This window comes from Anolis sagrei, chromosome 3 (genome assembly GCF_037176765.1).
Source record: "Anolis sagrei isolate rAnoSag1 chromosome 3, rAnoSag1.mat, whole genome shotgun sequence".
NCBI lineage: Eukaryota > Metazoa > Chordata > Lepidosauria > Squamata > Dactyloidae > Anolis > Anolis sagrei.
Window position 1 is genome coordinate 90,216,594 of NC_090023.1, and position 17,507 is coordinate 90,234,100.

The window sequence follows — 17,507 nt, forward strand, 5'->3', positions numbered from 1 at the left end:
TGGGTTCATACATCTGCAAAATTCCTTTATGGAGTCTGTGAACAAAAGACTTCTGAACCAAGGTCTTTTTTCTCTGAAGATTCAAACACAGTTTCTTTGCTCCTGACACTCCAAAACATGTAAAGAACTCAGTCACATTTATGTTCTTCTGACAGACTCCCCAAAGGCCACTGACTGAAAATTGTGCTAATAAAAAGTGAGACTAAGAGAAGCCTTTAGTGATATCCAGCATTGTTTTCTCTTTCAGAAACATGCCAAATCTACAAATTGCCCAATCCAAACCTATACTGTTACCATGGCTGCATCAATCCTCATGTAATTTCAGGCCATTTAAACATTAGCATCATACTATCTGACCTAATTCAGTTGAAAAGTAAAACACTTCTTATTGTTCTTTGAAAGGTTCGTGTAGCTGCTACAAGGAAATACATCATTTCAAGTGACTGTAGTCCCATTGAAATCACTTTGAAAGGGCTAATTTGGAACTATTTGATTTCCAACAAGTTGACAAAACCAAACCTATGGGACTTGTGCGCCAGCTGCGCCCGTACTTCGCTAAGGCTGATCTGACTGGGGTGGTCCATGCCTTAGTTACCTCCAGACTGGATTACTGCAATGCGCTCTACGTGGGGCTGCCCTTGAAAACGGCTCGGAAATTCCAATTGGTCCAACGGGCAGCAGCCAGGATGTTAACGGGGGCCCATTACAGAGAGAGGTCAACCCTCCTGTTTAAGGAGCTCCATTGGCTGCCGTTTATTTTCCGAGCCCAATTTAAGGTGCAGGTGCTTACCTACAAAGCCCTGAACAGTTTGGGACCACCCTACCTGCGTGACTGCATTACAGTCTACGAACCCACACGTTCACTCCGGTCATCAGGAGAGGCCCTGCTCGTGATCCTGCCCGCGTCGCAGGCGCGTTTGGTGGGGACGCGGGACAGGGCCTTCTCTGTGGTGGCTCCCCGCCTCTGGAATGCCCTCCCGAAAGATCTCAGATAGGCCCCTACTTTGGCGGTTTTCAGAAAGAACCTGAAAACTTGGCTGTTCCAACGTGCCTTCTCAGATTAGGAACCCCACTACTAAAGCCCAGAAGCACTTTAGTAGAGTCAAGATCACCTTCACTGCACACTGCACTTATATTTTAATCCCATATCCCTCCGACACTTCAGCACTTTTAACCCTGTACCCCACTCCGGCCGGTTCAGTTTTTAATAATGTCCTGTTGTATTGCTATTGTTATTGTTTTTCTGCTTTAACTGTTTTATTTGCTATGTATTGTGTTGTTGTATTGTGTTGGGCTCCGGCCTATTGTAAGCCGCATCAAATCCCTTGGGAGATGCTAGCGGGGTACAAATAAAGTTATAATATAATAATAATAATAACTGTATTAAACTAATGTAAAATCTCAGCTTTCTTTTAAAATCCAAATTAAATATTTTTATCCACCATAGCTGAGGAAATGACTTGGAATGTTTAATGAAAGACATGCCCACTGTGGTTAAAAGCGCCAGAGTAAAGGGGGTAAACATTTTGGAGCTCTAGAGCTTAAATGGTTTCTTTCTTAAAATATGCCTATTAGTTTTATGTACTGGACAGATGGTAGTTCTCCATTTGCTAATAATAATTTGTTTTTAATCAAAATACATAGTGCCTCTGCTTAGTGAGTACTAAATAAATAAATCTCATATGGTTGTTTTTTTTTGTTTTGTTTTGTTTTTTTTTTGGCCAATAATTGCTATTGTTTTAGAACTTCTAAGAATATATATTGAAGCAGTTCTTAAGTATTAAGGTTTGGTTTACATTACATCAAGTTTTTATACCTAAGTCTTAGAAACCCATAACCTGCACATGAGCCTGCAGTTTCTGAAGATTCGTGATAGCTGGCCAAATTGTCTCCTTGGATTTTAATGTCCCTGAGTCTTAGGTCCAGGCGATGCATTTGAGAAAAATACTTTGCTGTTAAACAGTAGTGTGGTTCCAAAAAAACTTCTGGAATGGAATCTGTACTGTGCCCTAAGGCAAATCAGTTTTTTTAATAAACCCCCTAGGAACAGTGACTTTGGTTGCGTGCAGAAATTTTATTTCTAAGAGACAAGCAGTTGGCCACATTTAGACATTTTTGTTGCTTGTTATGCAGATATCTCTTAAGTTATCATTTCTTTCTGCCAGAAGCTCCAGTCTTTTGTTTTTAAGGATACCTTCTTAAAATCATCATACTGCTAGAATATTGACTACAATATTGAAAATAATACAATCTTGAAAAGTACAAACTTAAATGTTAAAATTAGCACATTTCCATTTCCCTGCGTAATACAGATAGTGACACATTACAGAATAATGCAGTTGATGAAATAGTAAAATATGCAATTGAGTAAAGTTGCTGAATATTTTCCCCAGGATTAATCTGAAAGCTAATCTTCTATTTATTTTCAGAAACCTGTAGTATATCTTAAGATTGGGTTAAATGTCCACATCTTAACTTGTGCATTACAAAACACAGTTCTGTTCAAAAGTGCTACAACCTACTGCACTGTTCAAATGTACTTATGTATTAGTGCACTTTGACACCACATAAAAACAACCATGTGAAACATCGTGGGTAGGATGCTGTGAGCAGGAACCAGGCGTTGCCCGTGACAGCAATTTTAAATAAATGTAATATAAAGATTCACTTTTTTCATAACTTCTGGAGGTGATGGTCTTTATTAGAGGTGTGCATTTTTTCGTTAGTCTTCGTGATTCGGATACAATTTGTTAAATTCGTACTTATGAGGTGATATCTGATACATGGGCGTGGCCCATGCCAAAAATTTAAGAATCAAAACATACCCCATACTTTTTTGTTTTAGTTTTGTTAATCTTGGGAGGCGTCCAAACTCAGTTTCATATTCAGTGCAAGGAAACAAAGCCAAAAGCTGCCTTAATGCTTCTGTAAATTAATGGTGTCTCAGTATTAGGAGCGGGGAAAAGAGGGAGGAGTATTTTCTGGGGACAGCACAGTACTCTGGGAAATATAGTTTGGAAGGGAGGAGCCCTGTGCTAGAGAATTCAAAAGGACCTACCCTAAATTACATTTACCAGAATGCAGTGCAGTGCTCAGCATCAGAGAGATTTACCCTTCAGTAGCCAGCCAGAGTTTCAGTAAATTATGATTTTTGTTCCTAGGTTATAAATGTCATTTCCTAATTGGTTCTATCATAAAAACATGGTGAAAGTTTATTAAACTGCAAACAACTTTATCTTTGCAGTGGGGACATCATGTTACAGCACATTTTGCTATCCAGTCCACCAATGTAACATTGTCATCCACCCATTTAACAAAGCTTTTGGTGCAAAAACAAAGTTCCCGGTGTAGAACTACTACTTTCAAAGTAAAGACTACCCAATTAAACAAGAAATAACACTTTCAAACAGGAACATGTTTTCTTTATTATTTCATTATTTTATTATTCAGAGGCAGGATGGCCATCTGCCTGGAAAGGGGAAGATGTAGAAAAACCGTTGCCGAAAGTGGCATGGGATTTCTAATCTAAAATGCACAATAGGGTACCAAAATGTTACAAAGTAGTGGATTACTGTAGAGCTAATAGGTGTATACTCAGAGTGGTGAGAAGAGATCAAGATATTACATGGGAGTGGGTGAAGAAGTAACATACCAAATGTCAAGTGAGAGAAATGTGTTGACATTTGGGGGAAATGAGAAGACATCACCGAATTAAATATGACGCTACCTATGGGAACTACCATGCTTGTTTTTGCTGAACTTAATAACAGTTGTGGGGGGAAGGCCTTATTTTTGGATGATGGCATGGGATTGAGAAGACACAAGGACTTAAAATTCCCCCCTCTGATGTGTTTCCAGTTCGGACCACTTCTTTGCTTGTGTTTTCTGTTAAGAACAAACAAGTAGGCAAGGATTGATCACAGCAGTAATGCCACATCTGCTTTGTCCCTGAAACCAATGGCAATAGAAAATGGCATAGTGTATCAGATCTATTTCAGACCGCAATAGCAATGTCCTCATGAAGTGATTATTAAAACTTGTATCTGCTTTTAAATGATCAAAAAAAGGCATATACCCCAAATTTCAAATTGTGGCCTTCAGGATTTTTTGTATTGTTTTTCAGTGTTAACCAGTATTTTATTCATGCCAAACAACATAATAATACATTTTCAGATTGTTTCTTATCTTGCAATGTATCAGATAAGTGGAAATGTACCAGTGGAACAGATAAAAGGAAAAACAGAGTCCGGTATTGGTAGAAATGATGATAGGGGTGAATGTCACATGCATAATGTGTGGTGGCAAGGAGAGAATAAAGGACGTAATGTGTTAAAATTACAAGATCAAGCAAGAGAGCAATGAAATGAAAATCTAGGCATTGGGCACAAGGAAGGAATACATGAAATTGTAGTCTTGGTTTGCATCAGAAAGTCAAGCTGATATGGTTTTTCTATGTGGGTATTGTTTGTCTTATGAGTTCATCACACACAATTAAATAAGCATTTCTACACAGTTTTTCTTAAGAAACTGGTGGTTTTTCTTAAGGAACTGCCACCGATGGTGCCCTTCACATGATACAAGCTTCAAATGTGAGGCAGAGGTATTTTGCCACTTCTAAAGTGTGGGTTTTGCCCACGATTCCTGAGTTGATTGGCAAGTAACTTATTCCTCAATTACCGACGTAGAGACTTATAAAAAATGGGAAATGGTGTAATTCCTTCAACCTGCCCCCCCCCCCTCAGAAAATGGACTATTCTTTGTTTGTTTTGTGGCTGGATAATAAAACAGTTTGATTGTTATTCGTTCAATCTTTTCAGACTTTGTGACCTCACAAATGAAACAGTACCATATTTTATTTTAAATTTTTATCTCACTTTTTTGTCACTAGATCTACAAACAGGTAAATGTGCTTGGGATCATGATGTAGAATATATGAAATTCTTATATAAAGGATTTAAAATAAATAATATATATATATAATAAAATTATTAGAGATCAATTTAATAGATAGTTATTGAATTCTACTTAAAATATAAAGCTGTGCTTAATAATAATAATAATAATAATAATAATAATAATAATAATAATGCAACTAAACCTTTCATGAAGAGGAACTGAAAGAAGAGAGTAGATCATGAGATAATACTGGAAGAAAATACAGCTATTGGACTTAATGTTTGGAGACAACATCATTCCTTCCTTTACTATAGAAGATACATGGAATTTTTTGGTATTTTATATAATCCTTGTAATTGATATAAGGAAATAGATGTATTAAAAAAGAAAAAAAACTGGGAGGTTTTCCAATGTGATAAGGATATTAACTTTCTACAGTAATAATTGCCTTTCTTCCTTTTCTTCAACCCCTTCCCTCTTCTTTTGCGACATATTTAATATTTGTCATGGTTTAATCTACTAACCATAACTCCACCCCCCCCTTTCCCCCCTTTTTCTTGTTCCTGTTTTCCTTTTTTTCCTTTCTTTGTAGTACACATTGAAAAATTTTAATAAAAAGAATATATGAAATTGGATCTGTTGTATTCAAATACTTTTCAATTTCTTCTAGGAGTTTGTTTGGGAATGCAGCTGGCAGTAGTGGAGTTTGCAAGGAATTGTTTAAACTGGCAAGGTATGTTTGCGTCTGTGAAAATGGATAATTTAAAACTAAAGTTGAAATCTGAGCAAATGAAATGAAATGTGTTTAGGCACTAGCAGCTGAGGAATCTAGTGTCGTTACTGTAAATGCTGTCCTTCATCATCTATGTCTGCCACTGAAACTATTAACATGATTTTAACTCATGTTCTGATGAAGCAGGCATAGATTTCTTAGAAACTAGCAAAGCCTTGATGCCATTTATTGACTGTAATAGCTGCAAATTATTTTAATGTGATATGAATCCCTCCACAAACATTTCACTGCCAAAGACCTTTTCCAGAAAGATCAAAGCCATTATATTTAGCATAACTGGCTTAATTGTCATGTAGGTCAGCCATATTCGTGTCCACAGGAGTTTATTTTTAGATATGCGTAGTCAGAATATTCTGATTCTCAAAGGAATTCACATTTTTACCATATATACTTTTGCATAAATCAACCTCATGTATGATTGAAGAGCAGGTTTTGAAGCCAAAATTATGGATTTAAGTATGACCAGTGGATAAGTGGAGGGTCATTCTTCAGAAACAGAAAAGTGCCAGTGCCATCTAAGAGGGTCAGCTACTGTTGCCATCATTTTTTCTGCTCAGGTATTCAAAAAAGCCTTTTGCCACTCTACATGAGTATATGCCGTAATGAAATAATAAATTATTACTTTACCTCAAAACAACTAATACATGCAGAATAAACTATGCAACTGATTTACAATTTTAAATGTTTCACAGATGCAAATTCTACTGAATTTGATTCAAATACGAAGAATCCTGTTGTAAGTACTGATTTCCTGATAGCTAGATAGATAGATATGGGGTTGGATCCAGACTTAGAGTAGAGCCTTGAAATTAATGTAACAAGCCAGTAATTAATGTCTAATTTAAGTTCCATGATCGTCAATGGATCTGTTCCAAGTGGCAATTTAATCTCTTGTATGCCTGGTCTGATATTAAATAGTTGAACCAACCATAAACTTTTTAGGAAAGGCAGAGGTCCTTGCTCTGTAAGAACATCATATGATTTGAATGTATTAATGTGGTAGTTGTAATGTTTATGTGGTAACTCTAGAGCAAAAGACACAGGCTTAAGAGACTATACACAATTAGAAGATACTGCTTTGTTGAACATGTTTGAGCAGAAACCTAGTATTCATACCAGGTCTGACTAATGCAGAGAATTGTTATAATTACTACTATTTATGGGATCATGTTGAATGCTGATGTCCTTTTTCATGCCTGCATGTCAACTAGAGGGCTTAGACGTCCATACAGACATGAAGAACATATGCATTTCAAGCGAAAGATTTCATCTGACTAAAATGGGGTTTGTACTGGGGACATCCCCTGGCTTACACATCAGAGCTGTAGCTACTATGCCGCACTAAACCTCAGCTGCCCATTACCTGCTTAAACATCTCCTTTGTACATTCTTCCAAGAAGATGAATGTACATAAATATGTGAATATTTTGATCCACCTTTAAATTACTTAAAAGAACGGTGATTCATTTTACCAGTCAACATATATTAATTTATTTTAATTGAAAATAGATATTTATTTGGTGACACCCATCTTTTCAACAATGATTTAGTTTCATATTAAAGAGATTCTTCGTAAAAATGCAACCATTTTCAGAGTCCATAAGAGGGTGGTTTGGGGATCTCACATGTCGTCTTTATCTTCCTTCCTTTTGTAAGATGGTTTAGGATCCAAATCCAGCAAGTCCAGTCAAAGCAGATAATCCACCCATACTACAAAGCTTGGTTATCAGTGCCTTAAAATCATTGAAGTTGATGTTTCCATTTTTATCTATGTCTGCATGTTTCTTAATGTCATTGAAAGACATTGAACCCTGTATTGGGGTTTTGGTCAGGAGAAGGAAATAAGGAAAGACAAAACAAATTATTATTATTATTATTATTATTATTATTATTATTATTATTACCGTATATACCCGAATATAAGCCGACCCGAATATAAGCCGAGGCACCTAATTTTGCCACAAAAAACTGGGAAATCTTATTGACTCGAGTAGAAGCCAAGGGTGAACAAAGCAGCCGCTACTGGTCAGTTTGACAGATGACCACCCAGTCTTTCTGTCATTCCCTCCCCCCTCACTTTTCTCAGCGGCGGCAGAGGAGAAAGAAGCCCCTTCGGCAGGCTTTTCCACAGGCTTGCTTTCCTTCCTGGTCCCATGCGCTGCCACGTTGGAGGGGGCAGCGGTGGGAGGATGCAGGAAAGCCGTGCATGGGGCGAGGGGGGAGGGGCAAGTGCACGCCACTCCCCTTCCTCTCTTGCCTCGCGCACACCTTTTTCGGTGGCAGAGGCGAGGGAAAAAGGAAAGGTGCGCGCCTTTCTCTCCTCCCATGCCCTGTGCGTGCCTTTACTGCCGCTGCGTCTTCCTTGGCAGCGGCGGTAAAGGCGCGCACAGGGCATGGGAGGAAAGAAAGGCGTGCACCTTTCTCTTCTTCCTCACGTGTCTTTCCTGCCTCCGCCGCCGAAAAAGGTGCGCATGCGGCAAGAGAGGAAGGGGAGTGGCGTGCACTTGCCCCTCGCCCCATGCACGGCTTTCCTGCGGCCTCCCGCCAAGGAAGAAGATGCGTGCGTGGCAAGAGAGGAAGGGGAGTGGTGAGCACTTTCCCCTCCCCCCTCACCTCATGCGTGGCTTTTCTGCTTTCTCCCGCCGCTGCCCCCGCCACTGCGTATGGGACCAGGAAGAAGGAGAGCAAGCCTGCGGAAAAGCCTGCCGCAGGGGCTTTCTTATTCTCTGCCGCCGCCGAGGCTGCCGAAGAAGGCTTGCCTTTCTCTCCTCCTACGTCGTTCCCTGACCCGAATATAAGCCGAGGGGAGGTTTTTCAGCCTGAAAAAAAGGCTGAAAAACTCAGCTTATATTCGAGTATATACGGTACTACTACTATTATTACTATCCTGCTTTTTCTATGTATAAAAGAGGCTCAAAGTGGTTCCCAATAAAACCAATACAATACAGTACGAACTTAAAAATATACAAACATTAAAATGAATTAAACATGCACAGTATAAAAAAATTCAGTTAAAACCCTTAAAACCAAGTAAAAATCTATTCTTAGCTAAAACCCTGCCTCTAGAAGGATACGGTAACAGGGAGGGGACCATTCTGCTTTCCCTGGGAAGTCAATAGTTTTTTTCAAAAATTTCAGAACATATTTCAATCAAATGATGTCATTGGAACATGAATAAACTTTGTTATGAACCTGTAGTTGTGTCTCTGTATAAGATATTTTGGGGTAAGCATCTTCATCTTTGTATGGTTTAAAGATTCCATCAATTGTATAATTTAAAGATTTACAAGTGTTTATCGTGGACTCTTCGTACTGAGCCTAGTTTTGAAATAGTTTCGAATTAGGAAGTAAAGACAGTATTCTTTTGGCTTCTTTTTAAGACTGCCGATTGTGCATGGTTTTTAAAAGAATGGAAATCAGACTGTATTTTGTTTTTACCTAATGGAATGGCCTCAATGAAAAGAGACAAGGATTTTTTTTTAGAAAAGCAACCGTGACTTCTTCATCCTTTGGTGTGGGTGGAGGTGTGTGCTTTCAGGTTATGAAGATTCAATTAGTTTCACAGGGCTTTCTTAGGCAAGAAAGACTCAGAAGAGGTTTTGCCAGTTCCTTCCTTTGAAATATAGCCCACATATAACAAGCCTTTCATCTCTGTACCCAACATATATCTTTGTAGAAATATTTCAGGGATTTCTTTTGTAGGAACGTCCAATGTGTTCTTTAGGCTAAGTGGTTCCTGGAACAATACTATAGTTCTTAGTCATTTGAGCTTTAAAGTTCAAAATTTGTCTTAGTATTAATATCCATAAAGACATCGCTAAATCACATTTCAAGACAGTATTTATAAAAAAGCATTGATAAACCACATTTCAGTTTGCAGTTTTAAGCTATATCATCAGAAGAAGGAGATACTTCAAATACATTAAAAGCCAGTTGGAATAAACTGGCCACCTAAAAATGATATAGTCTAACAATGCTTGATAAGCAATTCAGTAAACAAGGAGCTACCACTGAAGACAGAATGTTCTGTATCCCTATATTCCTCCCCACAGAGTTTCTTTTGTAGCTGAAATTATATTAGGATCTCTTAAATCCAATTAGAAACATGTTTTCTTGTCAAAATAGTTTGTTGTTATTTCCGGTTTCCCCCCATCCATACTGTTTTATGTTCATAGTTTTATATTACTCTAGATATGTATGACTACAGCACCAAAACATTGTAGCTAAACAGATATAGAGACTATCAAATGAGTGTCTGTGAAGAAACTGGGGGAAATGACCGTTTCCTTTTTGAACATATGGCTAAATGAAATAGGTTCCTGACACTATAGAGCAATACATTTACATATTTTAAACTGTGAACATGCTCTTGTCTGGGTTGTTGTAGGTTTTTTCGGGCTGTATGGCCATGTTCTAGAGGCACTCTCTCCTCTAGGAGAGCGCCTCTAGAACATGACCATTTAGCCCGAAAAAAACCTACAACAACCCAGTGATTCCAGCCATGAAAGCCTTCTATCATGCTCTTGTCTTGCCTTGAAATAATGTAAATGCAAATATTCAGGCATCAGCTTCACTAGATTTTTTGTTAGGTTTTTTTTACTAGTCATTCAACATGCTTTCCTTTCAGTTACATTATTTTGCATTGTCAAAGGCTTTCATGGCCGGAATCACTGGGTTGTTGTAAGTTTTTCGGGCTGTAAGGCCATGTTCCAGAAGCATTCTCTCCTGACATTTTGCCTGCATCTATGGCAGGCATCCTCAGAGGGTTTTTTTTTTTTTGCTTTATGTAGTGCTTTTTTCATCATAGAAAGCTGCTGTTTCTGTAAATGTTAGGAAATCCATATGCTAAATCAAAAATCTATTTGTTTCAGTGAACCCTTGTACCTCCTATTCATATATTAAAATAAACTGTGAGCTTTCAGTCTTTCTGGATTGCTCACACATTTATCTCTACTTCCATCTTTCCCTTTTGCAACCCAACCAGGTTTTAAATTCTTAAGAGCTCCTGAAAAGGTTTGCAGAATGAGAAAGACAACAGTGATGTGTACTGTATTTATCTGACAACACGATTTTGGAAAGACTTACCAAAAAGTTTGTGAAGTTATCCTTAATCAGATTTTCAAGTCCTACAGTTGATAGCAATGTCGAACTACCTTCTTTCATAGCATATTGAGTGAAGATCTGGAGAAGTTTATCGGTAGCAAAGTTTTCCATTTTTTAATATTAAAAAGCTGTAAATTGTAAATAAATGGACAGAAGTTATGATAAAGTGATTTATTTGATATCGTATCTTCTTTACTCCAAAATGTTGTGTTAACCTGCTACAAAAATATTTTCTATATATGGCTATGCAACATATACATTGATTCTTACAGTGCAATCCTAGGCATGTATTTTCAGGTGTCAAATCTCATTGAATATAATGAGTTTATTCCTATGTAAGAAGGTATAGAATTTGCATCATGAAATAGTACATTCATAAAAGAAAGAGACATACAGTTTTTGAATCATATTTACCTGATGCTCTGAACCTAGAGACTTTACCGATGTACTGTGAGAAGATCTAGATTGGAACATCCTTTATAAGTTTTACTTTCTTCTGCTCCACCCTGATTATGAAATGTGTTTTCTTGTTAAACCACTTGCTGACAGTTCGTTAGACATGTTCATACATTAATCTTATGTCTCAAAAAGTATGTATTTATTGCACTACTGTTCTCGTGCCTTTATATATGATTGAATGTGTTTGCTTTTCTTTCTGATAGTTATTTTATGGAAAGGGTTATCTAGAAAGTTATTGTTGGAATTTTTTTTTACAACTGCTTATAGTGTGTCAATTTTTTGGTTATTAGGCAGACAATGTTTCAAGATTTCCATAGTATTCTCCACCACTTGTAATCTGAAGGTCAGCAGCAACCCCATACATTTTTACATTGCATAGTTTCAATCCTGGAAGTGATTAGAGCCCAAGATGTATCTTTGGGATTTCTTGGATGTGTCTGCCTTTACAAGAATTACTGAAGGGTCATACTAGAAGGGTGTATTAATATCCCAGCCAGGAAATAACAAGATGAATATAAAACACTGCTTTGATCTAGCAACAGGGAAAGTGATTCTATGTCATTTTAGGCATGTCCCTTTAGAGATGCATTTCTCCTTCTTAAATGAAATCTCTCTTCATTCAGGATTGTTGTGACACTGTTTTAAATTTTTAAGATTATAGAGATGAATTGTCGAACTTGGTCTATGTCTATGTCATGCTAATTGCATCAGTAATTCAGACTTGCAGTAAATATTGTCATTATGTATTTAGCCATTTTAATATTTATTTTCTTTTTTGTAATATTCATTTCAATCACTCCCTGATGTTCTACATCATTATGTCATTTTATGTTTTCCTTTATCCTGTCTTGATGTACTGGACTACAAAGAAAAATTACTAGAATTATCACCTCAGTTGAGACTATTTTTTTGTCTTACATGAATAGACTCAATGCCATTTAGCAAAGGAAGAGGCTGAAATATGCTTTCATACCGCAGATACATTGATAATAATAATGGTATCTTTATTTTCATACCCTGCCACCATAGCCCTAAAGGGATTCGGTTGGCTTACATGGGGACCAAGCCCAACATACAGCAAAATTTACCATCTAAAACACAGTTAAAACATAACATAGTTAAAAACATAATAACATGTAATATAAACAATCTAATTAAAACAACTGAAAACGGTGAAATATAACATCGTAAAAGTGTATGAAACTAATTGATGACAAGGTATTGGATGTTGGTAAGATGATGATGATGATGATGATGATGATGATGATGATGATGATGATGATAACTTTATTCTTATATCCCGCCACCATCTCCCTGAAGGGACTCGGGGCGGCTTACAATAAAATACAACACATACGCGTATACATATACATACATCAACTCAGATTCAGTAAAACTGAGGTCATCAACCAATGGTGGTAAGCTGCTGTAAACATGGCCAAGCTATAAACAATAGGAATGGAATAAGTGCAAGCTGCAACAATGGCGAGAGGGCATAGGACAAAGTGCAAGGATGTATGACTACTGCGCACAATAACTAGACTAAGGATTCTCAAAAGCTTGTTTAAAAAGCCACGTCTTCAAATCCCTATGAAAGGAAGACAGTGTGGGGCCTGTGTAATCTCCCTGGAGAGGGTGTTCCAAACCCAAGGGAGGGCCACCACCAAGAAGGCCTCTCCCTCGACCCCACCAACTGCTCTTGTGACGGTAGCAGGACTGAGAAGAGAACTTACCCAGCAGATCTTAGAGCCCACACCAATTCATAGGGGGAGATGTGGTCATGAAAATAGGCAGGACCCGAGCCATTTAGGGCTTTATAGGTGATAGCCTGCACTTTGAATTAGGACCAGAAACTTATTTGCAGCCAATGGAGCTGCTTTAATAGGGGCATCGTGTACTCCCTATAGCTAGCTCCAGTTAGTAGCCTGGCTGTCTGTCTTTGCACCAGTTGCATTTTCCGAGCCATTTTCAAAGGCAGCCCCATGTAGAGTAATGATGATTCCTCCCTGCAGAAATGTATAAGATATATTATGAGTTTCTGTAATAATTTTTAAAGAAAGCTGGACTGCTTTGGTTCATATACTCTGCTTAGTATATTGGACTTCAAATCCAAGTTCAGATCGCTGAAATGCCTTCTTGAGTTCAATATCTTACATTCTGATCATGTGTTTTTGTTCCCAATATCAAAAAAGAGAGAGAGAGCCTCGGGTTCAAGTAGCCCTCATTCTATTGCCTTATGCCCGGCTCTTCCAAGTTAAAAGGAATCCTCAACAAAGATGGGTTAATTGGTTCCTAGCATCTTCTTGGAATTTATTATTTCTCCCCCTATTCCTGTATGTAGATAGCAGGATTGTTGAGATCTGGGTTATAGATTAATCTAGTGCCACATGAAGTTATAAATGACTGTTTATACAAGACAAATAGAACAGAAGAGAGAAGGAGCAGAGTTATTTCAATTACTGTCTCTATTACTGCTCTTCTTAACTGATGTAAGAAGTAGATTATTGGACTACAAGCACTTTGTGAATGATAGTGTTCTAAAACCGCAAAATAGCATCTTCTTCATTTTCACTGTGAGGAACAATACTACTGTTGTATTATAGGCTGCCTTCCACTGATTTATTATTAAGATAGCTTCAATATTTTATTCCATTTTAATCTTTACATCTAAACACCCACACATTTCTCATAGGGCGTATAGAGTGAACATGGAATTTTGGCATCTTTACAATATTTCATTCTGAAATTATTATTAATCTCTTCTGCCTTTAAAAAAAATCATCATATTCTTTCACTTTTGCTAATAAATATGAGAATGTTTTACTTCTTGTTTTTAAAGGCTGTTAGACTTTGATGCGTATCTCAGTGTGTCTGTATTGATCTTTGTATTCACAAATGTGCAGTGCAGTTGTTAGCCAAGATTTCTTAGTTGCCTGTAAAAAAAGAACCTGTACTGCATGTCCTATGAAAATGAAGAAATTATTAAGTATTCTGTAAGTATTTACTGAGGAATTGCTGACAGCATGCTAAATTCTGAATTGTTTTGCAGAAATCCTCATTGTTTTGATTCAACAGAATCTATTTTTGTATATTTAATTGGCAATAGCAATGAAGAATGGCAGTATCCTAAGTGTTTAGAATCTGTGCTTTTACTATTTTTCTAATTCGTTTAAGCAGAGTGTTTAAATAGTTTAAATAGGCACATTTTGGATGTAGTGTTGTAGTTGTAATATTTCATGTGAAATATTGTATATTTATGTGATCTCTGTAAATATTTATTACAGGTGTTCTTTAAATAAATCTGAAAATCAAATTAGCAAGATCCATACCCAAAGAACATGATATTAATGATAGCAAATTGTAGTGTTCCATCTATAGTGTTGTCCTGATAATGCATCCCCCCCCCATCCTTAACAAAGGCCTAACCCCGCTGTTCCTCCTTTATGAGCTCCTCCCTCACAAATACATTTTTCCACTACTATCTCATCCAGGGTTTTAACATTTTTATCTTGAGCTTTTGACCCACCCATTATATTCTATTTCTTCAGTATATTATTTTGCAACTGTTTTATTTTGTTACTTTATGTATCATATTGTGATGTAATTTTTCGTTGCTTTGTATTTTATTTTGTTGTGTTGTATTTTTGGGCTTGGCCTCATGTTAGCCATCCTGAGTCCCCTTTGGGGAGATGGTGGTGGGATATAAATAAAGATGATGATGATTGTTGTTGTTATTATTATTATTATTATTATTATTATTATTAGTGATTGCAATTCTGTTTTTTACACAGCACCAGCATTTTTTATTGAATGAATATACTGTAATATTTAAGACTCCCACCATCATTTTTCAAAGGGTAGGCTGTGTTTGTCTCTATGAGCAGATAAGTTTTGTGCCACCTTTATATCTAGCAGATTTATTTTAGATGCATGAAGTACAGGACTATGGCTTCCTTCAAGTCTACCTGTACAACAGACGTACCACTTGGTAGTACAGGCAGTCCCCAAGTTACAAACAAGATAGGTTCTGTATGCGTGCTTTGAAGCTGAATTTGTTTGTAAATCAGAACCGATACATTTTAAGTGTAACTCCAGATAGCATAGCTTTGGATAGCATAGGGAAAGGTTGACACTTCTGTGGTGTTTGATTGTTGTCTGTGCCCCTGTTCAGAAGATTTCACCTCACTTTCTGTCCCTGTGATAATTGGAATTTGAAAAATTTGGCTTGTTGTGGAAACAAGCATTGATGATAAGGCTTCAAGTTCAGAGACCTTTTTCCCATGATAACTCTTTCAGGAGTGAATTTCACTTCCCAGGGATAGATTTCTCTTACTTTCTGTTGTCTCACCCATGTTCTTAACTAGGCGTTCTTTGTAAGTCAGGTGTTTATAACTTGAGGACTGTACTGTACTGCCAGTACTGTGAGTCCTCCATGTTCTGCAAATAAAGACATTGCTATTTCAGAACATATATCTAGGAATATCAAGGTCTTACAACATGACTCTGTGATCAACTTCTACTGCAAGCTGACCATAGAATCATATTGGAGGACCTAGAGAGGTATTCTCTCCAGCATGACTGGAGGGAGTTAACTAAAGAGATACATTGAAAAACCCAGAGATTTGAAGAGAGAACGTCTGTAATTAGATCTGTAAATAATCAGATCTGCAAAAGTCCAAACCACAAGTATGGAGGGACAACTGTATATAGAATATGTGGGTTTCATACATTACTCACCTAAAATAATTTAGTAGTTGGGACAGATTGCCTGACTTACATAGTCAGCATTGACCAATATCAAAATAAAGCTTCGTATACTTCTGTTCATAAGCACCACTCCCAGTAGTTTCAATTTTGATGTATGTCATGATGTATAATGAAGGTGTGTTTGCTTCTCAACATTCAGAAGATCTATTAGCAGATAGTTAAGTTATTAACATGCAGAAGATCAGTGAGTAATACACATGTTATATATCAGTAACAGCTTGTATTGGAATCTTAAGGTGCCTGGATCAGTATAATTAATTGATTGTCAGGTGCATCCCCTCAGTCAGCAAATAATTATATCCTAGAATGAAATTGACTGTTTGTCAGCCTCTCATATTAATTGATACCAGGACACTAATTATTGTGGATTTATTTTTACAAAATGTTTATATTTTGATTTGAAACTTTTCAGTTCAAATTTCAGAATGAATTATATGTGTTAGATGAAAGCAGTTCTCAAAGTGTGCTCCACTGAACTCTTTCTTGTTCCTCCCTCTCCCTTGCCACCAAAGTGGCAAGAAGAAAGACAAATTGCTTCCCTGTAAATGTAATTCGTCTAGTAGTCATCTATGCCCACACACTAACCTGCCTTAGAAAACATGCACACATCTGCTTTTAAAAAGCCCGAAAGAGCTGGTCTGCTGATTAGGCTGCGAAACAGACACACAACTGCTTGAAAGGAAGCACGAACAGAGAACAATTAGATCTCTCTGAAACTCTTTATTTTAAACTTTATAATATTAAATAGACATTGAATAAACTATTGGAGGAAGAAAGAAATCTGGCGGAAGTTTTTTTTTTAAACCCTTCCACCTGATGTCCCCCTTCTGCCCTCCATATTGTTCTGATACAGAGGAAGCCTGTGAGGACAACGGGGGACCCAGTCCCACGACAAACAAGGGACCTGCAGTCAAGCCCTGGGATTTTTTTAATCCCAATTTAAAATCCAGATTTTCTTGCTGTCTGGAAGCACCCTGAGTATTTCTTATTTTAAATGCTTGGTAGAAGAAATTTTATGGATTTTGGATTTAGTATTTATGGTTTTGGATTCTTTGCATATATATATAATGAGCTATCTTAGATATAGGACCTAAGCCTTAAAATGAAATTTGCTTGTTTCATACACACATTGTACACATGGCCTGAAGATAATTTTATGCACAACATTTTAATTTAATTTAATTTATAATTTTGTTCATGAAGCAAACTTCATTTACATTGAACCATCAAAAAGCAAAGATCATGCTATTGCATATAAGTTATGCACAACCTGTACTATCAATTCTAATTTTGCATATCTGTGATGAATTGCTGTTGTAGATCCAATGAAAATCTGAACTTAAGGTAAATAATTGCACTGGAGCCCCTGGTGGTGCAGCGGGTTAAACTGCTGAGCTGCTGAATGTGCTGACCAAAAGGTCAGTGGTTTGAATCCAGAGAGTGGGGTGAGTTCTCACTATTAGCCCCTACTTCTGCGAACCTAGCAGTT

The 17,507-nt window shown here is 37.1% G+C and overlaps 1 protein-coding gene and 1 long non-coding RNA gene across 6 annotated transcripts in view; one reads left to right on the plus strand and one right to left on the minus strand.

Moving 5' to 3' along the window:
* Positions 1–17,507, plus strand: part of CTPS2 (CTP synthase 2) — an 80,479-nt gene that overhangs the window by 44,397 nt on the left and 18,575 nt on the right. For all 5 annotated transcript variants that reach the window (XM_060770023.2, XM_060770024.2, XM_067466792.1 and 2 more), the window contains 2 exons: positions 5,567–5,629; positions 6,382–6,425. In XM_060770023.2, coding sequence (XP_060626006.2) covers positions 5,567–5,629; positions 6,382–6,425 — 107 coding nt within the window. The remainder of the gene's footprint in view (positions 1–5,566; positions 5,630–6,381; positions 6,426–17,507) is intronic.
* LOC132771701 (uncharacterized) lies at positions 7,179–11,277 on the minus strand. The gene is made up of 3 exons (XR_009631107.2): positions 11,207–11,277; positions 10,775–10,920; positions 7,179–7,500 (listed from the first exon to the last, which is right to left on the minus strand). It is a non-coding gene; the product is annotated as an uncharacterized lncRNA (long non-coding RNA).